The sequence below is a fragment of the Leptodactylus fuscus genome, chromosome 5 (genome assembly GCF_031893055.1).
Source record: "Leptodactylus fuscus isolate aLepFus1 chromosome 5, aLepFus1.hap2, whole genome shotgun sequence".
NCBI classification, from domain to species: Eukaryota; Metazoa; Chordata; class Amphibia; order Anura; family Leptodactylidae; genus Leptodactylus; species Leptodactylus fuscus.
Genome location: NC_134269.1, coordinates 53,378,906 through 53,405,554, shown reverse-complemented (window position 1 = coordinate 53,405,554; position 26,649 = coordinate 53,378,906). Strand labels below are relative to the sequence as shown.

General features: G+C 43.9%; 1 protein-coding gene across 1 annotated transcript in view; it reads right to left on the bottom strand.

Moving 5' to 3' along the window:
• Positions 1–22,234, bottom strand: part of CHSY1 (chondroitin sulfate synthase 1) — a 32,929-nt gene extending 10,695 nt beyond the window's left edge. Inside the window, exons 1-2 of the mRNA XM_075273121.1 lie at positions 21,420–22,234; positions 16,088–16,583 (exon numbers count right to left, since the gene is read on the bottom strand). Of these exons, the coding sequence (XP_075129222.1) occupies positions 16,088–16,583; positions 21,420–21,739 (816 nt within the window). The 5' untranslated portion in view covers positions 21,740–22,234. The remainder of the gene's footprint in view (positions 1–16,087; positions 16,584–21,419) is intronic.
• Between the last annotated feature and the right edge of the window lie 4,415 nt (positions 22,235–26,649).

The window sequence follows — 26,649 nt, the reverse complement described above, 5'->3', positions numbered from 1 at the left end:
CTGTGTGTGATGTAAAGCTGCCAAAAGGAAGTGCTCGAACTGAAGCGAAGCAGCAAAATCGCTTTCCTGATGTTATAGCATTCCAATAAGATAGGGTAGCTGAGATATAGGAAAGATTTATAGGTATCTCACATCAAGAGGCGAGGTACCGGCGGCTGGGACTACGCAGCCCAACACCATTTTAAAGACATGTCCACATTTACTTTACAAATAGAGTTTTTGTGGATTTGCAACAGGTTTCATCCTGTGCATTGCAAAGAGTGAATCCTGGAATGGAGATCAAGCACACACTGACATGTTGTAGATATAAAATGTGCACAGCAGGTTTTAGGTCACTAGGATCCATATACAGAATGACAGACGGGAAAAATCTGTGGAGGGTCTCAGTGTTCACACCTCAGCCATCTATTCCCGATTTTACAAACAAGACACAAGTAAAGATTCCTCAAGAACTTCTGTAAAAGACTATATAACATTGTAATCATTCGTCAGAAGAACTATAGGCAGTTCATGCTACAGTACAGTGTGTATTGCACAGCCATTCCTGCTTATACTGTAGTGTGACTGGTATGTAGAGCAAAGACCTGAGATCTATGAGGCTCCCCAGCATCAGTGCACTGACATCACAGGCCGTTATTAATCTGGCTGCGGCCTGTCAGAAAATCCCAGGCCATCAGCAGTTTACGTCTCAGAATCTTGGAAGTAGTCGGCGGGATAAGGCCAAGGAACATTACCAGACTTGTGATCAATTTAGAAACTATGAAGCTGTGGAATAAGGAGGAGGAGGAGGGGGGGGGGGGAAGAATGGCTGTCCATGTGTCCTGTGGAAATGAGAACATACAACTTGTAGCTGCATCGTTTTAACCCCCTCTCTCCTGTACCACACTGAATATAAAACATTATAGTGATGAAATTCATGAAGACAGATTATTACTAAGATGCCTGAAGGCACTCAAGACATTGCCTCACATGCCAAGCTAAACCATCAACGTATATTAAATATATATTAGGGAACTGCTGCCAGCAACTCAGATAATAGACACCCAGGCATACAGGGAAGGTTAATAGGATCATGCCCAAGTTTTAAGAAACCTGTGTGACTGTGATAATGTCCTCATGTCCGCTAGTCAGGTCACATGCTGTGCAGTTGCAGGGCCACTAAAAAGTTTCAAGAATCCCATTAAAGTTTCCTCCGCTGCAGTTTTGTTGCATAGAACGATGCTGCATGCAGCACTACCCTTTGTGAACAGCGTCTTACAATACAGTTTTCCAACCCGAGTCTTGTAATAGACCTAGTAACTGTGCGTCCATCACACCACTAGGACACACTTCACCATTGGAAGAATAGAATGAAAGTGATCCTAACATTGCAGAAAATCCAAAGCATTTACAGTAGCATCAGAATGGAGAAGGTTAAGAATTGGTGTAAACCCATTGCACAAAAACCATCCAATGTGAAAGCCTGGCACGTAGATCCATGACATTATTTTATGCTGTTGACTGACCACATAGAACACTATATATTGCAAAGGGTGATCTATCTGCTGAAAATTCGAAAGAGAGCCACAGTGAAAAAAACGCAGTGGAAAAGCAGATTTTTCAAAAGAATTCAACGGAGTCAGGGGCTTTAATTGGGGGGAGGGGGAAGAAACACTCAATAACAAATGCTACAAAAAAATTAGAATGCATCTCTACTGCATTTTTTTCCCAGCATCTTGTTATTTAGCTAGGTTTTGCTATGCGGGGCCCTAGCCTTTAGGCAATATTTAGACAGTGCAGCAGTGTTGCATTTTTTTCCACTGATTTTTTTTTTTTTTTTTTTTTTTTTTTACAATTTTCGTCCTGCAGCTTGCGAATCCTGCCTTATATCGCCTGTACTTGCCGTCACTCAGTCAGATACATGGTTTACCATTATAACCCGGGACCTCTCTCCTAGTCTTTAAATATCAGGAAGACAACAGATAATAAAGTAAGGAGTGTTGCAATTGTAGCTGGAAAGAGCAGAGCTCAAGGAGGTAGAGAAGCTATATAACATATTAGTCACAGCGCAGACACAAATCTCTCACGTTATCAGATGCCAGGAAGTGAACTTGAGCGATTGTGAAACCCTTCATAGGGAAGGTAGTCTGCGTCACAAGTGTCTGTGAAGTGACATCCAGCCAACACTTCATTCTGAAAGTAGCTTATAATACAGCAGGAAATGTCACCAATCCTCTCCTCTATAGCTACAAGCCACAATCCCCAGCTTAGTAAATCCCAAGAAACAAAGACAGTATACAGGAGACAACTCAGCTGTCTATACGGTGTCTATAGCTAGATCCGGGTCTATTGCCCATAGGAACCCATTAGCTTTATTTTTCCATAGTAGTTTAGGAGATTCTTAGAAACTGACCCCGCACCCCTAGTAATTGTCTGACAATACCACTAGAAGTGGCCCATTGTGGCGTGCTATATGGATCCAGGTGATGACAATACTACCGCAGCAGGACAAAGGTAAACACGTGTGACCACGCATTCCCAAACATGGCCCCAAATCACTCCCATAAAGCTGCAGTATCTACTAGTTGTTTGCAACACAGAATCATAAACTCCCACTTCCTCACATGTAACATCTGGTCATGAGGCAGCAAACAAGAACCGAACCCCCACTCGAATCGGGGGGAATATGTAATATGGGATAAATGCAAAAGCAGCAAGCTGTATAGCTATAACAATGACTTCTACTACTAAAAATTCTGTATTCCTGGCTCCAGGGTCTGGGTCAGATGAAAGACGCTTGTAACCGGTTACTGGACAGACAGCTGTGCCCCTGACTACAACCCCCCGCACCTATACTCAAAGTGTTCATGGTACATGGCCAGAGAAGGCCGGCAGCCAGAGATCTGCGCCATGGAAAAGACATTCTTTCTAAACACAAACTTCCATGTCTAAGGGTGCAGTCACACTGAGTAAACGCTAGCTTATTTTGTAGAGTAAAATTACACTTGTAAATTTTGCTATCCCATTGACTTCAATGATATTTTTTTACAAGTGTAAAAATACGCCTGTAAAAAATACGCCTGTAAAAATACGCCTGTAAAATGTCATTGAAGTCAATGGGATAGCAAAATTTACAAGTGTAATTTTACTCTACAAAATAAGCTAGCGTTTACTCAGTGTGAATGCACCCTAACACAGCCATTCAGATCTGCAGCAGGCAACGTGGACTTCCAGGAACACAATCTGACAGTTCTGGATTATAACACAGGCCTGCGTGCCCGCGCTGTTCCTGAAGTGCACTGAATACAGAACAGACAATACACTAATGTAACATCTGGTGAGCCATGTCCAATATCAGTATGTGCACAGTCAGATACAGGAGTGGGCAGCAGGCCAACAGGAGGTTCTCCGCCTATACAACAGGAGTTAGACATTATATATCTGTATATTAGTGCCATAGTAATCCAAGATGTGCACAGAGCCCTGTTCACACAATGAATTATTGGACAGAGAACTCTGACATGGGATTGATGGTACCCATGCTAACCAGTCAGTGTTTTCATCACGTAACCATATAGATTAGTACATGTAAACTGTGCCCAGTATTGCAGGTAAGCAGGGCTGACGGGAAGGAGGTTGAGTTGCAATACCAAACATAACCAGTTGACAGGTGTAGCACTGTTTCAGGAACAGTCTTGGTGCTAACGCTTATAACAGATGTGCTGCAGCCACACTGACAATGGAGCGAGGCTGAGGAGTCTGGCAAGATAAATATTTGTGTATCAGGCCCACTATAAAGGGGGATGTCCAAGACAAAGATTGTATGGCCTATTCTTAGGCTAGACCATAAATATCCAATCCATGGAAGGCAGACTGGTGAGCAGTATGGGGTCAAATCCAACCCCCATACTGAACCCAACACCAGGCAGGAAGCCACCGACACTGTGCCCTATATAGTACTGCACCCCAGATCCCATTGACTGCCGTTCATTATAGTGGATGCTCAATGGGGAAACATTTTAAGCCTGCTCAGAATAGGTACTTCCCACTCCAATTCCCCACCGCCCCCATTCTCGTATTTGCAAGGTCCCCATTTGCAGGTCGGATCCAGTAAGCAACAGAACAGAAGTAGAGGGGCATTGTTCTGTTTTTTTTTTAACCCATTCTGAGCCAGCTTGAAATATCACTTTCTTTTCGGACAACGGCTTTAAAGAAAGTCAGAAATATGTTCAGGTGACTTACAGAAAGGCCCCGAAATAACCAAGTATCCACAATATAAGGTACACAGAGTGATCCAGCCAGGTATAGCATTACTCCGCACACAAGTGCCTCTTGGAAGGGACGCAGTGTTTACACAAGAAAGGTGCCCTATCCATTACCCGCTTGCAACCTGGCACAAATGAATCCTATGAATTAGCCCTTTGTTAAGCAACTCGGTGAAACCGCAACATTTGCGCACATAAGAAGCTTATAGAAAGGTCAATGGACTGGAAGGAATACTTTATGTATTGTCAAATTAAACTCCTTGAACAATGATAAAAGTAACAAAAAGTACCACATTAATCCTCCGTGTGCCAGCCGGTCGGCAGACTTGGCACCAACACTACCTGGAAAATACACAGCCCAGAGAAAAGTTGGCACCGCAAAGCTCTGTCTTATAGACGCTTCACTGTATAACTGGCCAGAGCAAAAAATGAAGAGTCAACGAGGAAAAAAAATATACATGCTATGTAATATAACAATCCCAGATGAGTCATGGTCAACAATGATGGGTAACACCTCACCTAAAGATATAGTTTTGGGCATCCGATAGCAACCCCAACCCCTAAGTTACTGGGGCAGATTGTTTCATATGCGCGTCTTCTTAAAAAGCGGCTCCGGCTTCTTGGGTGCACCACTGTGTACCTCAATGGAAAACTGGCACGAATTATAATAAAGGTAGTCCCTGCCCGAGCCCACACCAGAATGTCAAGCAAGATGCAGAATGTGTTATGTCTATGGGGCAGCAGAGGGCCTTGTGATAAAGACGTATTGTATTATCACCCATGCTAGAAAACTAGTATTGATAGGGTAATAAATTACTGCCAATGTGTTGGGGAAAACAACCCAACCCACCTTATCAAGGCCAATATACTGCAGGAGGTTACTGGCCTGCCAGGATATGCAGCTTTTATTGTACCACAATAAACAATGCAACAGTATAGCATTCCTATATAATGGATCACAAAAAGTTAAATTAATTAAAAAATTTTTTTTTAAACGTTGTTGCAATATAGCTATAATGTAACCAATGTTGGGGAATAACACTGAGGAAGTTAGCCACATATGAATTTTTTTTTTGCCCGCAAATAATCTCTATGAAATCATTTGACATTTCCATTGACACACTTATCAACTATACCCTCCATTACGGACTAAAGACTGAACGGGCGCCCCTGCTAGACCACCACACAGACTGTCATATATTTAGGCTCTATGAACACACCATTAGATCAATTCAATGCACTAAATAGCCAACAAAACACAACCATTAGAAGGACATCTTTTCTGCAATTCAGCCAGCAGGTATTTTCCCCTGTCCAGTGTAATATGAAGTTAAGGGGATATCGTTACTCCTTAGGGAGAGACCACCATTTATGTGTGTGGAGTCTTATTAAGCCATTTGCGCTCCACTGTGCAAAGGATCATGGGAAGAATATGCAAATCTGTCTTCCATGATGTAATTAGGAAGACAGTGCCTCAGTCATGCAGCCCTCTAAGGAGTGACGATATCCCCTTAACCCTGTCTAGAAGCCTCTCACCTCTGCCAAGTCAGTCTTCTCTACGCCGGGCTGAAGAGATCCAATCAGATTGAAACAGCTGTCCTCGGCTGAGAGACTGTACTTGGTAAAATCCCACATCATTGCAGCAAAAGCCTCTGGGAAGGTCGGGCATGATGTTAAAGGGAGCGCCCTCTATTGGGCTGCATGACTGAGGCACTGTCTTCCTAATTACATCATGGAGGACAGATTTGCATATACTTCCAGTGTAATATGGTACATAGTATGTGCATGTAATTTCAGATAGTTTCCCCTATAGACCAGCAATGCGAGCAGTAGTCAGAATCTAGTTATTGGTGGCAGCGTGCTATAGGACTGCGGTAATGAAAAATCATCACGTACTGGGGGAGGGGGAGGAAACCAGTTCACACCACACAAGTCAACAATCACAAAAATATAGAAAAGGAAAATGCATCATCATCACCACCAGTGTGGTCCTAGAGCTCGGCTACATCCTGTACTGACAAGTACCACAAACACGCTGAATGGCTTCCAGACAGATTTGCCCAACTCACTTGTACACTTAGCAACATGGCTTGGCGCCCTGAAGTATTTCACAAGAACTGGAGGGGTAAGTGACAGACGCCCATCCTCTATGCTGATGCCCTTCATTCCTATGGCACATGAGCATTATCCCATGGGAATTATCTCTGAAGCCATGTTTATGACAAATACACACTACAAGGTGGCTTTGGATGGGGGATTGGCAGCCATTATGCCAAAGAAAGGACTATATCACATATAAACACTCACAAGAGCCAACTAAAGCCACAAGCCGACTACATAATAAAGTCTGTAAGGATGCGTCAAGTCTATTATAACGGCACAAGTGTGAGGCAGCCATCTTTCCATATAAACAAGCCTTCAGTGAACCATCAGCCTATCATTAAAGGGATTTCACTTCTCTACATGCTGGACAGGAGCCAGCGGCAGTGCTGAGGTAAACGAATGGCGGCAGCTGCAGAATCAATGAGGGATGGGCTGAAGTTATCGGCTTAGACAGGAAGTAAATATTCAAGGTATAGTTCTAGGATCTAACAGAAGGTCACTATATAGAGAGTAATACAGCGTCCACAGGTGATGGCAGCCCATGTCCCTAAAGTCACTTGGCAGACTCTGTGCAAGGACTTTCTAGCTATGGAGTATCAAGCCACAACCACAGCATTACTGCTTTAGCTTCCTGGCATTTTTTTCAAGTCATCCTGATCTTCCTGGTTCATAAATGTAATGGTGCTTCTAAAGAGAAGGCTGTCAAGTAAAAGGAGATGGGTATTAAACCAATAACAGCCCCAGGTAGGAGACTTGGACACCTATTCCTACAAAGATCCAATTAATATAAGAGGTTGTGACATCAGTGTCCTCAGCGCTGAAATATGGCGGTAGAGAATGCACAACACATCCACAAGACCACTGCCCACAGCAGATACCATACATTCAGGTGTCCAATATTAGGTCATGTGTTTAAATCTCCTATTTGGTCCTGTTATAGGTTTAATACTTAGTCCGCACATAGCTGATGTATGTGTGCCGACCCTGCCAATTTTTGGTGGGACTGGCCACCATGTACGGTGTGGGAGAAAACAGACTATCCAACAACAGATGGCAGGGGAAAGAGCGGCTTGGGAAGTGGTTGACAGTCTTCTGTTGCTGTATTAACACATACATGTTCAGTTCAGAGTGTGCAAGTGTTTGGTGGGGTAGGAAGGAATAACAGTCAAACACATACTACGAGTATCGCCAAGGACAGGGGTCTCAGGACAGGCAAAAGCATGACACTTAACAGTTAACCACACAGCCACCTATAAAAACATACTTGCTGTGTTGGACTAGAATAGCGGTTAAACCAAAATCATACGCAATTTCCTCCAGACACAACAGCGAGCTTGCTACAGACATTGTAATCATAACTAAAATAGCCCAAGCTGGCGGGGAACAAAGAGGCCAGAAAAAGCCTACAGTAGGTGCCCAGCACCACACAGGAAGCGCCCATAAAGAAGCATGGCGAGGAAGGACTAAAAGTGCAAGGTTCAGGGGTTAATGCAGGAAGGCGCGATCCCAAAGCATCCTATTTGACTTAATAGGCCTCATTTTGTGTCCTGCTCTGTTGGGAGGTTCCTGTAAATATACAGGCCCCATCTGTACAGAAATTCCTGAATAAAGAATCCTTGAAATCATCCCTGAAGATGACAATGTGCCTTTTAATAGCCGTTAAATGGAAGCGGAAGGTGTTTTGGAGGTTTTGTGACTGAGCCATTGTGCAGAAAAAGCTTCTGTAACCGATCACTTATCACAAGATAACGGGAACTCAATATCCTCTCATAGGGAGAGCGCTGCAGCTAACTCTGGGCAGGGGGCTGGCAGTGGGTCTGAACAATGTCAGCTTTGTGCATGCACGGGGAGGGCTTTATTCACCCCCTTCTCTTAAACCATATCCTGAGCGATATCCTTTTACAGCTGAAGGAGACTAGGGGGGCTGAATGACTCTTATTAATAGAGACGGCTTTAACCGTTTCAGAGTAGAGTGCTGCTCTCCAGCTCGGCAGTTGTTGCTGAGCAATGGAATTCGCACTAAACCACTATATCAGGACATTGCATAACCCCAATAAAGTTATATAAGAAAAATTGGGAAATTATGAAATTCTACACACAGCCAACAATGGCGACAGCTAAAATAGTGGCAATCTGCATAAAGCCACTAAGAGCTCCGCAGAATGGCCTGGCACAGAAAAACTTTTCCCTCTTCAGTTTCTACTACACAAAAACTTATCCGTAGTATGTGATCCGCTGTTCTCCGGATGGGAATTATCTGCGCTCAAACTCAATTCCAGTCTGAAAATATCTATAAATAATATATAAATCTATCTATCAATCTATACACACACACAAACCTGTGAGATGACTAACCAAAATTGCATTGATAAGTGGTCTTCTGGGGGTAGACGGTCTTCTGGTAGACATCACTTTCACATGGCCCTCTAAGGAGGTTATTCAAGACAATCCTTCTTGTGACAGCTGACAATATAGTGACTTCTTGCTACCTTCTCAGAAGTCTCCGCTATACTACCACGTTACTATAGAGGCTCTGCTCCTTCACTGACAAGTACGACAAAAATCAATTTCTATTAGACAGTCAGGAAGGAAGAAAAGATGAATATTTAGTTGTTGGGTGATTGTAACTGCGCATGTGCGTCCATCAGCTCAATAAATGGACATGCACATTGTTATATCCTTTGAACAGCAGGAGGCGCCATGCTACACAAATCGTAACTCTTCACCAGACCATTCCAAGCAGCCAAGCTGGGGATTGTTTATATGGAGGTGGCTCTTGTCTGCTCCAGTATCTGTCCATAGGCTTGGAGAGCCTGAATGCTTCTAAAGAGTAGGAACAGCACAGAACAGAGGGGAATAACTTATTCATAGCTCACCGTGTTCCTCACCAGTGTGTGAGACTTGAGTCAGCGAGTGGTAAATCAAATGCCACATTCTAGCAGCGCGCTCACAGCCGTGCTCCTGTATTGTGTACATGTCAGTCTATAGTGGCCATATAATGAATTCTCACGCCTGACACGAGATACATCACAGAAAGGGGCTGCACATCAGATACACTCAGGTCCAGGGGCTCTAGTGTACAACAATGAATAGGAAGAAAAAGTGGGGGTGCAGGTCACGATTGAGACAAGGGTGGCTGTGCAGGACAACCTCTGCGTGTGCGTGCGTGCGTGTGTGTGTGTGTTGCAATAGTAGCTCTGCCTCTAGATGACTGCAACTAAGCATTACAGTCACCATTCAGGAGCTGAACCTCCTAAGATGATCACAAGGCGGCTTTTTTTTTTTTTTTCTTTCTCTCAATCGTTGTCTATGGAACAGATCATCAGGAAAAATTTATAAATTCTGTCAAACTTTAAATTGTGTAAAAATAGGAATCCAGTTCAGTTTTAGATGTATTTATAAATCTACCCTATAGACCTTAATAAATCTGACCCACTTTCCCATGCATCAAAACTCTGGCTCATTTTACCAAAAAAAAAAAATCTGTCTCAATTGAATCTTCAACTAAGTTTACAGTCTTTAGACTTTCTATACTTTGCACAAGAGAATGTGCCCTATCTCTGTACTTTTTTCAAGAGTCAAACCAGTCGCTTTCTGGCACATACCATTCAGAAATATGACGTAAATGCTGTACGTCATACATTGACATAAATGTAGTGTCAGACGTCTACTGATAAAAGTGCCCCATGGTGCTCAGATATCTTAGTCAGGTCCATAGACATGAATGGAATGGTGATCACACATGGACACCAATGCTCCATTCACATGGGATACTTGAGGACCCCAGTTTTTGCGATTCCTGGGCTTCTCTGTAGTCAGATATCCCTTCTCAATGTACATGATAAGGTTATAGCCATAGTAAAGAGACTGTCATATTCCATAGTTATATCCAGAAACCTCATAGTAACCCCAACAACCCTACGGCACTGCACTTTCTAGCCATTTAATCCTGACCTTATTTGCCTGCGTGTTTTGCATGGGACCATAAAATACTGCCACAAGTATCTGAGGCCCGTAAAGTGTTCAATGAGATACAGACAGGATTCTTTAGCTATAACCACATGGATATTAATAGAGGCACAGAGAATTATCCACAAATAGCCCTAAGCATCGAACACCTATAGCATTGTGCGGCGGCACTACACCAAGAACATTCACGTGTGGTCAGCCACTGTGGTCATACCGCCATCTAACATAAAGAACACTTATGACAAGTTCCTGACTGGGTTTACAAGGCCAGACAGAAACTAAGAAGTACTTTGTGACTAAAGGAACTCTCAGAGATGACACCAAGATGATGTTACCAGGAGATAAAACGGAAGACGAGCACAACCACATGAAACAGACATTTGCAGACTCCCGCCGGCATCTTACAGTAGCTGCATATCAAGCACTAAGATATGGTGACCAGCTGTCGACGGGTCTAAAGAAAGTTCAAAAGGGAAAAAAGGTCAAGGAAATCCGTAATAAATGAAAATCAACAGGAAAGCTATGGATTAAGTTCTGTCATGAACGCCAACATGGAGGAACAAAAGCAGCATTTCTTCCTTGTACACGTGGACTACAGTCAATACTAATAAGGTCCAATTCTTATATAATCAGCAGAGAATGTATTGGCGCTCTAACTGCTCGCATTGTGACATCTATACTGGACACATAGTACAACAGTACACGCACCGCGACCGTACAACTAAAACCCACCAGTACATCAAATTCCTAACCTTGTCCTCTTGTAAGTTTGATATTTCCCCATTATCTTATTTCTTGGAAAGCCACAGTGTGGCCACATATAAGGGCAAGTCCATACACCCTGGAAAGTTGCAGATCAAAGGAAGCCAAGCCTACAGGGAATACAGTAGCAGGCATGTGGATGAAATTTACCAAACCTTATACTGTATGTTGTGGACTCCCCCCCCCCCCCTCACAGAAATTGACCAGAAATATTAAAATCTACAGATCTCAATAAAGTGATATGAAAACCAAAGTGATGCTACAACAGACTATATGCAGCAACAGTAAGACCCTGCATGTGCCAACCTGGTCTGAGGGTAGATCCACATGTAATGCATTTCTCCAGTTCAAATGTGGTGCGTCGTTCACCGCCTGCAGTCCAGGAGAAAATCCGCTACAGAAATCGCGCCACAAGTCGATTTCCATGCAGAAAACGTCCAGAGCATGTGGATAAGGTGTGTAAAGTCTTAGCCACTTGACTGCTAGAGTAATGCGCTGCCCATATAATCTGCAGTGATTCAGTCCTATGTGGATTAACCCTAATGTACTGACTGGGTTATCTCCCGAAGACCGAGGTCGGGAGTAGATAAAGCTCTTCTAGATACTATTACACACCTTCCGGGAAGCAGTTCTAGTGACTGACATAAGTTATGTAGATAACCAGGCCAAAATATTAGGCACAAACAGAAAACTTTAAGGTCACAAAAATACCTGGATCTTGGATTTTGCCCACCCGGAACTAGGCAGAATTAGCATTTACGCTGAGCGAAATGTAACGGTGACTGAGTAGCTGTCACAAAGCATGCCAAAGACTTGATAGAATACGTTGGTGACCTTCGATGGCAAGAACATGTTATCTGTACACATGGCCTATAAAACGCTTATAGTCTCTTCAATTGAGGTGATCGCTAATAATTGGCATTTATGAGATAACAGTAAAATTACTTCACGATTACTACATAAGACGCGAAGCAAATGAGAAGCTGGAAGGAACACGGCTCTGCTCGAGAACGGCCACCTAAGGGATTAGCCCCATAATTCACGCCAGTTTAATTAACTATGGATAAGTCCGTGGGCCAGGAGATTGAGGCTGAAGTCATTACTGAACGCATGGTTAAAACTGGCCATAGGCGTCTTTACCCGCCGCACAGGGGTTTAGCTGGCATCTAAATCCCAAGTAATATCCAGCAACTAATGCAAGTCATAAAAAGGTTTAATGCTTATTTAAACTGCATTAAAAAGCCCTTCCGGCTATATTAAAGTATACTGCAGCATCAGACACAGGCGAGCAGGATTCTGCTGCATTATACAACTACTAGTCCGAGCACACCTTGTAAGGCCTGTGTTATCAATGAATGCTGGGAACTATATAGTGTAAGATAGTAGATCACACAGGACAATGGGTGCATTTTTCTTGCAAGAGTAGTACGTGGTTCGTGTACAGGGCACAGAGATCACCCAGCACCAGCCATGCTACTCGCTGCACGAACACCTTACTGCTACACCAGTGTCCATACAGAGGGGAGCGAGCGCCTTGTGCCAATTATAGCTCAGTACTGTGGAGCCTAGGTGAAGGCTTGTTACAAACAGGCCTTGTGACTTCCAGAAAGCTAACAAGGCTCAGTCTGTAAGAGATATACCCTGGGCAGGCCAGTTAAGTAAACACGTTGTTTCTTGGTAGGCTCGGAATTCACATTCTGACTTCTCCTCCACAGCAAATCCCCCAGACACTGACACATGAAGCTCTTCAGCTAGATTGTGAATGGCTCCTTCACGAAAGAAAGCAAAGTGTTTTCTTTATAGTACCTAAAGGTTAAAAACAAAAACGCACCTGGGCATACTGTGCCAACATGCCCAAAAATGGTAGGTTTCCCCCCCACTAATATAAATGTACCAAGCACAGGCTGCCAATAAAAGCAACTACCAACGCTTACACCCTAGTGACCACAGGGCTTTACCAGGGGCAACAGGCTCAGAACGTGAAGCTTATCCAACACTGGGTTAAAGGGCTTGTCTGACCAGAGAGGTAATGGATATTGTATTGGGTTTTTTAATCAAACGTTTCAACAAAATGATAATAAGAGTATTATGGCTTAAGCCTAATTGTATAATTTTTTTATTCCATAACAAATGTCAACTTTTGAATATATTTTCCGTATGAATTCCTTGCTATTGTCAAGATCTCTGCTTGCTGTCATGAACCCTTAGAGCTAGTTCACATGGGGCACGGGACCATGTATTTTGGTGCTGATTTTGATGTGGGAAGCCGCCTCAGAGTAGGACCAAAATGCACCTGCCGTGACTGTTGCGGCTTCCCACTCTGGAGTAGGCCAAAATTAATGGGCCTAGTCCAGAGGGTGCTGTCGCGAGGTGGACGCCAGGGCAGACTCAGCTGCGGAATCCGCCTGAAGAAAGGGCAACTCGCTTCTTTTTTCCATGAGCCGGAACATACTGCTCACGGAAAAAAGGAAGCTAGCAGTCTGCAGAGACCTCTATTGTGAAGTGGATTCGGCGTCAGAATCCACCCCCTCTTGCACTATGTGAGCGAGCCCTTATAAAGAAAGTGTCTTCAAGGACCCATGTGTGTCCACCACATGACCAGGACAGATCTTTTATCACAATGAAGGATCGGACTATGTCAAGCATGCATATTACCTGTCCTTCATAAGAAAACTCTGATACCAAACCTCTGAATTCTGGTTTGGCAGGTGCAGGAATGTTTTCTTCTTTAGAAAGTCTTTGAAGAAGAACTCTGAAGATTTCTATTTACCGGCGTTTTTCCCCTCTGTTCTAAAGGAAAATATCTTGCACATCCAATATCAAAGAATAACACTATCTGCGGTCACCGACACAGTAAAACCTCCCAGAATGCCAAGACTGTAATCTTCACCTTTCTGACAAGTGCTTTCCCAGGCTCTGGAGATGGACACAAGACAGATCACTTCTGCAACACCAAGGCCCGAGAGTGCAGGAAGTGAGCGGAAGTGAGCGCAGACAAGCAGCTTCCCAGGATAATGTCAGCCGGGAACTAAGCTGGCCCTAATTCCTTAAGTAAACTTGTGACCTTGAAGGTCACAAAGAGCCAACAGTAAGCAGGCATGGACTCACCTCCAGCTAGGCATCCGAAAGATTGTGTTAGACTGAAGTGGACAGAAATCAATCTAAGAAATGGGTGCAGTCATAGTTTCCTATGGGACTAACAGAATCTAGACACACATACAAGATACATATTTTTGTATGCATTTTTGGACTGGTGTAAAAGACAAGACGCACAACTATCCTTTATCTTCCCAGACGTGTACAGTCTACAACAGTGGTAGGGAACCTTCGGCTCTCCAGCTGCTGTGAAACTACAACTCCCAACATGCTCCATTCACTTCCATGGCAGGTCCAAGAACAGCAGAGCAAGTGTGCATGCTGGGAGTTGTAGTTTTACAACAGCTGGTCTAGAATACCTGTTAATACCCAGACTAAGAGCACATTATTCCTTATACTTCACACTATGCCATGTGCACATGATAAGGATCAGTAAAAGTTGTAAATCTTATAAAGCTAAATGTAAAGTCATCCACATTCACCCTGCAAAGTGCTCATTAAAAAGATGTCCACTTCCCTGGAAACTTCAGTCAATATACCCCGCAGGGCAAAAACAGATTAGCATTTGCTGACCTGATCCGAGTGAAGTATAATCCAGTGTGCCGATTATCCCATTCAGTGCTAGGTGAGCATGCCACGGGGCACAAGATGTGTGACACTGGGCACGCAGAGGAGTCCAGCAGCAGGGGGGTTAATAAGCAGAAGCAATGAAGCAAAAAATTGCCTGAGAAAAAGCAGCCTTAGTCATGGCCGGTCACTAGAGGTGACATAGTGGCTTCAGAAAATGCACCAATCTGTATCTGGACACCGTTACCAGCTGAAAAACACAACTAGTCTGTATTCTGATCATTCAGGCGTTTGATGGAAAACACGCAAGAGGCCTCAGAATACATCAGAAGAAGAGTGGGCTTTAGGGATTAACAAAGTTTACATTTCCAAGTGGGGAGGATGAAATAATGTAGAATCCAGAAGTCATCCAAAAGGATTCCCTCTGAAGACAGAAGGGGGGAAGGAAACAGTCTGTTGTGTATTCCAATAAAATAGAGGTTCAGCGTGTTATTAAAAAGCCGCCCCCATACGCGGGTAACTTGTTTATCACCCATGGAGTGCCATCTGAAATACCTTGTTGGTTTATAAGGACCATTTTACATAGGTATACTGTATATTAATACACCAAAACTGACCTTAAAGGGGTTGTCACAAACTCAGCTTCACTTCTAGATAAACTCTTCATATAATTTTACAGCCCTGATCTTAATACACATTAGGAGAGACTACTATCCAGAGTGATTGTTCCCAGGATGCAGACACGGGGCAAGCACCTCTGGACTGTCTATAAAAGAATAATTGGAAGAAAATGTAACTAGCGAGCATTGCCCTCGACTTGGAGACTGAGCAGAGTTCTCCAATTAGCCGTCTATAGCTGCAAGTCCCTTTATCCTTATGAGAGGATTCTTTCGTTCTCAGTGGAAAGGATGATCCATCTTCATATCTTATTCATTTCCTGCAGACTGGACTGGAAACACTGTCACAAGATATCAGTATCTAAGTAGAGATAGGTGAGCCCCTAACAAGACCGGCTGTAATTTGGTCCAGAGCTCAGGATGTCATGGCACGTTTCTTAGTTTAACACTATATATACTGCATTTGCATGCTTGTAAAACACATTAGTGCCCCCATACAGCAGACTTGTATTATCTAGAAGATGGAAGCTATTGTGCAATGTTCCAAAAGACCACCCACTTAACCCAGATCACATTTTCCATGATAGATTTCCAGTTTTCATATTAACCATCATCTGGGTGAAGACCCCCCACCTCCTCCCGTCCCCAGAAAACTACTTATTAATGCTATTTTGGGTAGTTTCAAAGATGTTTCACCGTATAGGTATTAAAGATGTGCATAGAACTAACCTCATAGGACCAGACACACTGCACCCCTGCGAACCTTCGTACACATCTACCGATCTCGACATCTTCATGCGTTGTGTACATCTCTCGCAGACACTCTCCAATGTGTGGCACCATCCTGCGTAGGACTTCTCTGCTCATGATCACACCAGGGCCGCCCATGCAAAAATTTTCACCTGGTTCCAATGCCAATTTTCCCATCTCCTCTGTTGTTCCAAGACCAGTCTGGCCCAAAAATAAGGGCTCGCTGCTGTTGAGGCTACGCAGGAAGCTCTCCAGACGGTCCCCTTTGATATAGACGTCATCATCTGCTCTCATGAACCATTCGTACTGATCCAGGTAATGATCATGCATATATTTCAGCATCATAAAGGACTTCTTTTGTGGAGGGTATGAGTCGTCCACGCCTTTCAGTGACACAATTGGAATAGGTATGGAGGTGTCCGAGCCTTCACTTGAGAAAAATTCCACTTTTCCAGGGATCGAATGGGACCAAGTTCTGGAAGGATACAATCACAGAAGATAGAATAAGGGTTCATTCACATGTAGCAGTTGTGTGACATTTTTATAGCCACTTCCTGCAGCATCATGGCATTCCATAGGCAAGCCTACAGCCCAAAGAGTTAAATGACCAACTCAGCTCTGTTACATCCCCCCCCACCCCGCCTCCCCCTCTATAAACTGTTTTACACCATCTTGTGAAAATGTGCTGGCCCAGATTTACTACCACCACTGGACTACCTGCGGTCTTAATCGCTGTAAGAAGAGACTTGTGAAGTTTTCTACACTTAGTCAGCGACTGATGAGGTAAGCTGTAACCTGTGGGTCACTACATAGCTTCAGAGCGCTTACTGTACAGCGCACTACATAGTCATTCTCACCAACTGCTCCAAGCCTGGAGACCGAAAACTAGTGTAAGTGTTAGAAGGCCCTCTGTTCTCATGGGGGAAGGGGAGTAATCTGGTAACATGAAAGACTTGTTGGAGTAGAGTTGGTTACAGAAGCTACATTCCTACAAGGATGGGCCAGTAAATCCACATTCAGGAAAATACTATCGGAGAGCGACACTTGTCCATGAACAGTTTCTGGTATCCGAGTGCAAAGCTGTAGTACCAGACACAGACCATAGACAAAAGAGGCACTGTGTATGCCATATGCTTTTAAACATATATGGATCAATGGCAACACTGGGATCTTCAGGCAGATATTAAAGCGTACCTCCGGTTTTCAAAAACTTTTTGCAAATGAAGAGAACAGGCGAATATAAGAAACTTTATAATTTATCATATTAAGAAGAAGTTTCCTTCACCACTTATTCAGCTATTCTCCTTATCCTCAACCTGATGGTTTGTTTACAGTATATTCGCCTGTCTCCATATTCAGCCTCACACATGGAGCTCAATGGAGAAGGGAGGGGTGGAGGACTCTCCGGCTTGGCTGGATAATGGATTTAATGCCTCATTCTATGTACTAGTAGCCTCTTATCTACAACCTAGCAGTACATCATTGTCCTACTCTGTGTTAGCTATAACACAGAGTAGGACAATGCAAGAACTGCAATTATTTGAGTATCTTTTCTATCTCCCTTCCCTCTTCATAGTCTAATATGGAGAAAGTGCCTACTAAAAGGTAGAGAAAAATACATAGTTCTTTAATAAAAAAAGATATAGCACAAAGTTTCTTATACTAACCTGCGCTATTCATTTAGGAAAACCTATTTATAACTGGAGGTGTACTTTAAGCATGTTTAGTGTTGTACACCTTTATTGGCTATACACTGGAGGCCACATTAATCCCTACTTTGGGTTAAATAATAAAGTAAAAGCTAAGGCAATAAAAACTAATATCTATTATTTTTTCATATCTTAGCTTTTGCTTGGTCCTATGACCTGAAGAAAGGATCAGTCCAATCCTGCAAAAAGAAGTAAATCAAGATGTACAACACTAAACCGAACATTAATCCATGTATACTTGTTGGATATCCATGCCGATTCTTGTCTAAAGAAACGGTTGTGGAGCAGATGATGGGATTTACACCTTATACCTACAAGTGCAGTGCCTATTCTAGCAGGGCAGGGAGATGGGAGCAGATCTTCTCTATCCACCTTCCCCAAATTGTGAACAGCTGAGTAAGTGTGCATGCTGGGAGTTGTAGTTTCACCACAGCCAGCTGGCATGGGAAAGGTTGCTATCCCCTGCAATAGGGTATTACAAAATATATCCAGAGATATATGAAAGCTGGACTGTATCTTTGCTATTACAACGGACAAGTCCAGCAAGTCACAGGGATTTCTGCACCGGGCCAAAGAACTACAAAAGAAAAGCCATCTAGATTAGTTATTAAACTGAAGGGCATAGCAAAGATTATCCGCTCACCACATCAAACGCACGTGGTCAGACTTATGTCGATTATCCCCTTGTGTAAGAGTCAAGCAGGCATGAGTATTGTTCTAGCAGAAAAACACTTGTCAGCAACACCATTTCAGCGGTCGGGTTATGAGGCAACCAAATACACCTGATCTGATAACCGCTTCAATGCCCAGGATAAGCCTGTAACCCAGCCAAAGTAATTACATTTCTTATAATGGCCAAGAAGTTGGCATCAAAATCTACATAGTCAAAGCCACTGGAGACATTAGAAAGCTCCATAATGAAAGAAACCTACTAATGGGCCCCAAATAACATGAAGCCTGTAAGGATAAAGGGGATCTCTGTATGGAAGAACGATTAACGCAAGACTGACAAAACTGATATATGTTGGAGAAGATCTGTCCTTAAAGAATATAAAAGACCATGGCCATGCATAAGTAACAATAAGGGCCATAAGGATCCTATGACAGTGTCATAAATGAGTCCCCACCCCCTTCCTCTATGGATGTAATTGGGAGACCTGCCAGCTCCATACATGTCAAATGTACGTCAGACAATCCACTTGCATCCTGCAAACATCCGACTCTAGGGTAAAATGCATATGAATGGATGCAAGGATTACACAACAGATTAACTAAAGATCACCCTATCGCTATCCAAAGGTTACTCCAGCACTAATGCAAAGAAAGGAACGTAGAAAACTACTGAGGCCGGGCTCTGGGCAATGTAGAGGGGACAGTGACAGAGCATGTGCGTCCACCAGCACGAAGCTCATTAGGTGGACGTACACATTGGTGGATGGAGCTACGCAAATATCTTAACTCTTTAGTGAATTGTTTTTAACAGTATGTAAATGAAATGGTTAAGCCTGGCAGAAGAGAACCATCTATACAAAATATATATATATTTTTACTGACAGGAGAATTCCTTTATGTTTTGTGCCATTATACATCACACCACTGATGCCATACAAGTACCAATAAATGTGATGGTCCCATTTCATAATAAAACCTATCTAGGAATAATCATGGCCCACACTTCCCATATGAATACTGCCTTAGACAGCATTCCCACGGCAGGGTCGTGTACTCACATACATTTTTTCCTCAAACACTTGAGTCTATTGAATGATTTGTGAAAACGGCACAAAATATGACAAGTTCTCTATTATGTAACATACCGGTCACATGGACAAACCTGCTCACACGGCTGTGGAACCCTGTCATCTGAATATGTAGTCAGGACCCGTGCACACCACCATGAGCTTTGTCCCCAGTATTATCACAGATTTGTGTAGAAAAAGCCCCTGAGCCCAATTGCAAAACTCACAATGGCTCCTATTCCTGTCAGTTTTGCAATCTGGGCTCATTAATGAAGTATATGGGCCCATGGCAGTCACGGGTGGCACATGGATGTGATCCATGTGCTGTCCTTGCCATTGTCTCATAGACCCATACATACCTTTGTGTGCATGTAGTCTTATATGTTACATCCATAAACCCATAAAGGACCAGGTGGAACGTTAGATCACAAAATGTGTGTCCGTGCTCCATAAACCTAGACAATGTCAAGAGCAAATATGCCCGGTGTGCACAGGGTGCCTCAGTGATAGTGCAGGCAATGTATGAAAGAAGTTGTTCCCCTCTGGAAACACTGATAAGACAGATCACAGAGGTGTAAGCAGTGGGGTCACCACTCTCCACAGAAATGATCAGGTGCGCCACTGGCAGAAACCCCACCAGGTTTTAATGGGATTTCCCATAGACTGTTGCCATGAGAACTCCCTTAAGCGATAAAACATTTTTATAAGGTTTTTATAGTCTTTGATCAGTTGACATTTGTCACCAAGTGTCCCATAAAGTAAAGTGCAAAAATGTGAAGTATTTCACATACACTAGGTCTGCCCACAACTGGTATTTTGTGCCACAGGGAGTAACAGATCACAGCTTGTCAAATCACAAATGCTGCTAATAATTAGGACGGCCTGGTCACAAGAGAAGCCATTACAATTGGTCACATCAAGACAAACCAGTACATGGAATAACTGGCGCAGTGACACCCCAATGTGTCTACTGTACTACTAATAATCCAGGGGGTACAATATAGTATGCGTGATATAATGTACTAGTGGTAGTGAACACAAAGATCAAAATACAGATAAATGACAACGTATAGAACATGCTCACTGCACCCTAACAGGCCAGCATCTACAATGTGCTTGGTGCCCCTTAGTCATATCATAGCCCAGCACATAACATATGGCCAAGGATGCTTTGTAACATCCAGCCTGTACTACATGGCCAACTATGTAATGGATGTGCTCAGCAACACTTCGTATCAATCCAGTCTGTGCACTGTGCCCCTCCAGTGTGTACTGTGTCTGTTATAAAGTGTCCCAGCAAAGAGTACTGTGCCCAATGCCCATTAGTAACAGTCCAGTGTGTGCGCACTTTATGCCCCATGGTTCTTAATAGCCGTCCACTGTGTGCACTGCCCCTCCAGTGTGTAATATACCAAATAACTAAACAGTCCAGTGTGTGTATTATACCCAGTGGCCTTAGCAACTGTCCATTGTGTTCGGTGCCCCCCAGTGAGTATTGTGCCAGTACCACTTACAAACAGTCCAGTGTGCACCGCTCAAGTACACCTCAATAGTGCATTATGTTGTACCCAGCGCCCCATAGTAAGTCCAGTGTGTTCTGTACACCTTCAGTGTGTTGTACCCAGTGCCCCCTAGTAGCAGTCCAGTGTGTTCTGTATCCACCAGTGCCCCATACTAACAGTCCAGTGTGTTCTGTACCCACCAGTGTGTTGTACCCAGTGCCCCCTAGTAACAGTCCAGTGTGTTGTACCCAGCACCCCTTAGTAACCAGTCCAGTGTGCGCCCTGTGCCCATCCCCCAGCACTGTACTCAGTCCGTGCATACCCCTTGTGGGTGCTGTACCCCGGTCCCGGCTATGCTCACCTGTATGCCGCCACGGCTCTGGTCTGCAGGTATTTCTGTGCGGTCATCACCCCCACATAGAGGAAGTTGTTGTCCCGGGGCACGTCCTCCTCGCTGCCCGGCTCCAGGGGTTTGTACGGGTTTTGGATGTCCCTCCAGGGGAGGTCGGTTCTGACCCCGGACTGCACTCCACACGATCCCTCCTTCCCATCTCTGTAGATCCTCTTTCGGGTGATGTTCAGATCGGTGGCCCGGGGGATGATGAGCCGGGAGGCTAAGAAGAAGCCGAGTACCAGACCCAGCAACACGCTGAGCCACGATCGGCGACTGCGGGCTGCCATCCCTGGGGCGGCGGTAGCGGGGTGACCCTCTACGTACAGGGCTGCTCCGGCGGCGGTCCCCACTTCTAGTCTAGTCCGCGGTCAAAGCCTAGACCCGGCGTGTCGTCCTGTCATGTACCCGGAGCCTCTGTCACCTGCCCCGCACCGATGTCATCTACGTGTCCTCCTCCACAGCTGCCCCGGTACCCCCGGCACTGGCTCCCCGCGCCCTGCCACGACACCGACTAGCAGGTCAACTGCCGCTACCTATTGTCCCCCTGTTCTCCCCTCCCGCCCTCAGCCTCACAAGGCCGGCCTGATACGCTCCCCCGGTCCTCTTGTCTCGGGCCTGGGGAGTGTGAGTGTCACGGTCGCGGCCCTCCTCTCATGCCTGATCTTTCAGCACCACGTCTCCGCTCCTCCACTCTCTTCCCCCTCGCTCTCAGCCCCTGCTCCTCACGTCACCCGCGCCGCGGCTCTTTAAGCTCACACAGTGTAGAGAACGAGGGATTGAACCCGCCCGGCACCCGTACGCCTCCTCTGATTGGCTGCGAGTGAGAGAGGCCCCGGCTCACGTGACCTACGAAAAAAGCAAAACTTTCGTGGCTGCTCCTGCCAACGTTCACTGTACTGTGCGGGCCGTGCCAGAGCTGTGACTGTACGTCATCTGCACTGCTGCCCGTGTATAGCCATTGTATACTATATAGGATGTATACAGCATGTAATATGTACATAGATACAGTACAAATAACTTATATTACTTCATATCAAGTACACAGTAAACGTATACTGTATTTATCTGTCTATAGACACAGACACTGCTGCCCATGTATATAGCCATTGTATACATATACTCTATACTATATAGGATGTATACACTGTGTAATCTGTAGAGAGATACAGTACAAATAACTTATATTACTTCATATCAAGCAAACAGTAAACGTCTGTCTATATACACAGAGATTGCTGCCCATGTGTATAGCCATTGTATACATATACTCTATACTATATAGGATGTATACACAATGTAATCTGTAGATAGATACTGTAGAAATAACTTAGTATTGCTTCATATCAAGTATACAGTAAATGTATACTTTATTTATCTGGGGAAATGCACCCTAGCCCATCACTGATCCAAAAGAGTGTCCTCTGGGTGGTATACGACATACACATACGTATATATATATACAGTATATATATATATATACTGTATATATATATATATATATATATATATATATATATATATATCATGCAGGCCCCTTTTGATTTATAGTAATGTCTCTTGGTTTCCATCATCATGACTGTTTTTCTTTTTTTTACTGACACTAAGTTCACACTAGTGTTGTGTTCTCTTTTGTTCGGATCCACTAATGGAGAACTGGATTGCTAAAACAGCAGTTACACACAGACATTGATGCACCACGGAAGCTGCGTCAAAATCGGGATCAGAATACACTTCCCGCTCTGGAGTAGACCCAAAATGAAAGGGCCTAGTTCGGAGGGTGCTGCCGCGAGGCGGACGCCGCAGCTCAATGAGACGCGGAATCCACCTGAAGAAAAGGGCAGCTTGCTTCTTTTTGCATGTTATTGCTCACGGAAAAAAGATCAGTAGCAGTCTCCATAGCCCACAATTGTGAGGGGGCGGATTATGATGTGGATTCCGCGCCATAATCCGCTCCCTCTGTGCCCATGTGAACGAGCCCTAATAGGGTCCGTGGGTGTCCACAATTTTGTAACTGAAAGTGGTGGAGAGAAAAATACCCCATGCAGTACTTTTCTCTCTGCTGATTTTGAGCGATTCAGGCAACTGACTCTCCAACGGAAACTCTGGTGCAGATGTGAACCCGGCCTAAGCCTTCATTTAAATGTGAACAGAGGGTTGTGTATAGGAATACCATCTTGACCACATCTGCTATTGAAGGAACAGGGACCAGGTGGGCACACTGTATCTCAATATGTTTAATGGAGATAGAAGCAGCTAAATGTGTCTGCCAGTGGCTTATCCACTTCTCCTTATCACAGTAGTCTTGCACTTTGATCTGCGGGGAAGGAATGCTGGTCTGAATAACTGTTCTGAGAGTGATGGACAATTGGAGACATGGCGGGGGGCCCATTGTTCACTTGCTAGACCAAGGCTAGCCTAGTCATTGTGATTCTGTGAAGACTGCATTTATAAGTGGCTTTCTACGGGGGTGGTCTTCTTAAAGTAGGTGGTCAGTATGTATAATACATGGTGGGACTGAAAATCTGTCACGGCAAATCTGGTCTGGATAAAGGGATGATTTTCTCAAACAGATCTTGAGGAGAGATTTCACTATATATTACTTTTTTTTTTAATTTGATCCCATCAAATAAAATACTATGGGTAAAATACCGCAATTGCTGTGCAAGACTCTGGTATAAAGCTGGCCACAGATATGAACACAATGCAAACCAACAATCTGCAACCAATGACCTGGAATGGCTTTGATACAGATTATACTCTAATATCATATACGTATTGGCAGTATCACAGATTAATTATACTGCTCACATTCTAACATTTGCACAAAACCTTTACATCAAGTGAGAGCCAGAATAAGAATAATTTGCTGCACATTTCATACGACATAAGTGGAGACAGACGCCCAGACACATGCTGAGTAAGGTGTACACTTTATTGTGAGCAGGAAAGTAAATGCAAGGCTTTCCTCCTACTTCATGTTATAAGTTCAGCATAATAAAGGCCTTATTGGTGGGTTAAAATAATAAATGACTTCAGCAATAAAAGGAAACCTAACCATTTTATGTGAGAGCTATGAGGGCCCCCTACTGGAGAAACCATGAACTGACCTCAAAGGAACAAAGAAAATAGTAAATGTCTTTGTTGAATGACAAAGCAATGGTAGGGGGAGTAAAGTGTTTTTGCACATTATAGAATAGTTGCAATACAATTGGATTACCCGTACACAGCCAATGTTATGCATAAATATATCACAGGCAATACTTGGAAATACACATGATATACAATCTATGAACGCATCTATGTCTTGCGATCAGAGATCACTGAAATGTGTATAATTTTTAGGTCAGGGATTTGTTTCATTATAGAGCTAGATTTCCACCATCAAGATGATCTGTATTGCACCCTATAATGTCTTATACGGCAGAAATGTGGTTTTGCAATAAGAAATAAAGGACAATTGCTGCTCAGCAAACTGATGATGATGAAACATCAAACTTGTTCTTATCGAATTGTGATTTTTTGTTGCTGTTGTCACATTTCTACTGCTAGCTAGACATACCATTTACATTGTCCTTATGGTCCATATGTAATGAAAGTATAGAAACCCTTGTTATAAATCTGCATTAAGGTCTATGCTGACTAAAGGTACATACATTTTAGGCAATATGACTAATAAGGATCTTTATTGTCACTGCTTTCCTTGCTTCTAGTAGGAAACACAACTTTTTTTTTACAATTAAAATGTTTATTAGAATTTTTCAAATAACAATACATACATGGGACATTCAATGCAACAGAAAGATAATTCAAGAAATAGTGCAGGGCCAGGTCCAGGTTTGTGTCGGCCTTTGGGTGACAAAGCCTTAGTGGGCCCGTTTTGAAGTAACTCATGAACACCACAGCATGAAAACAACCAAAATTGAGTGTTTATTTTCAACAGTAGATCCAGTGGTGAACCTAGCCTCTCTGCTGCCTGAGGTGGACGATCAAAAGACACCTCCAGCAGGTATCAGCCTATTATAAAACAAACAAACAAAAAAAGGTATGTTACTTACCCATCTCGCCACTGCTCCTACTGCTGCCGCCTCCTCATCACCTGGCAATAAGACCAGCGCGGGGGGGGCCTGCTCGGGTTGTTTTCAGAGCGGCCTCTCCTGCGCTAGTTTAGGAAAAAAAAGTTTTAAAAAATTGCCGCGGCTGCCACACCCTCTGGAGTGCCACCTGAGACCGTCACCTCACCTCGCCTCATTAGAGGTGCGCCACTGGGTAGATCTACTGGAGTGGACTGTAATACAGTCCATACCATACAAGTAGATAGAACGTGTTCAGATGTCGGAAAGTAAAAAAGAATTTTAGGTGGATATCTGCTCTGGATTACTCTTTATTTTCTGCCCCCAGGCTCACGATGGTGGATGCAGAGCAGTACCATAGTGGCTCCTGCAGACCGTATAATGTCCCATAGTGGCCCTCCACACAGTATAATGTCACATGGCAGACCCTTCACACAGTATACTGTTCCAGAGCGGCCCCTGTACACAGTATAATGTCTCTTAGTGCCCCCCTACTGTTTTCTTGGGTTTGGCAGCCACAAACTATTATTATATTCGGTATAATGATTGTGGGGGTCCAGAGGAGATGACAAACATAAAAAACAATGTTACTTACCTCTCCTGGGCTTCGGTGCAACTCCCTGCTGTCTTCGGCCCTCTTCAATGACATCACAGTGCAGCACGACATCGGCCTGACCCACATGATGTCCGTGACGTCAATGAAGTGGGCTGAACACAGCAGGGAGTCAGACCAAAGCCATGGAGAAGTGAGTAACACTGCTTTTTATGTTTTTCACCTGGGCCTCTGATTATTACACCCAGGGGTCTGAAGAGACACCCACCCCCCCACCCCCCCAAGTATAAAAATAGCAGTTTTGGTTTAGACCAGAGGTTCCCAAACTTTTTTTTTCTCGTAGACCACTTTCTAAATTTTACTGGTTTTGGTGGACCCCCTGCTGCTACATTTCTACCATATTCCCAAAACTCGTCAAAAAATGTGAACATTAGATCTAATGATGGAAATTTGCGTCACGGCTGAGACCCCTGGGGATCCACCTGAACCACTTTGGCAATCACTGGTTTAGATGCATTTATATTAAACCAAACCATCAGGCGCTCCTCGCCTTACTTACCGACACCCACTCCTG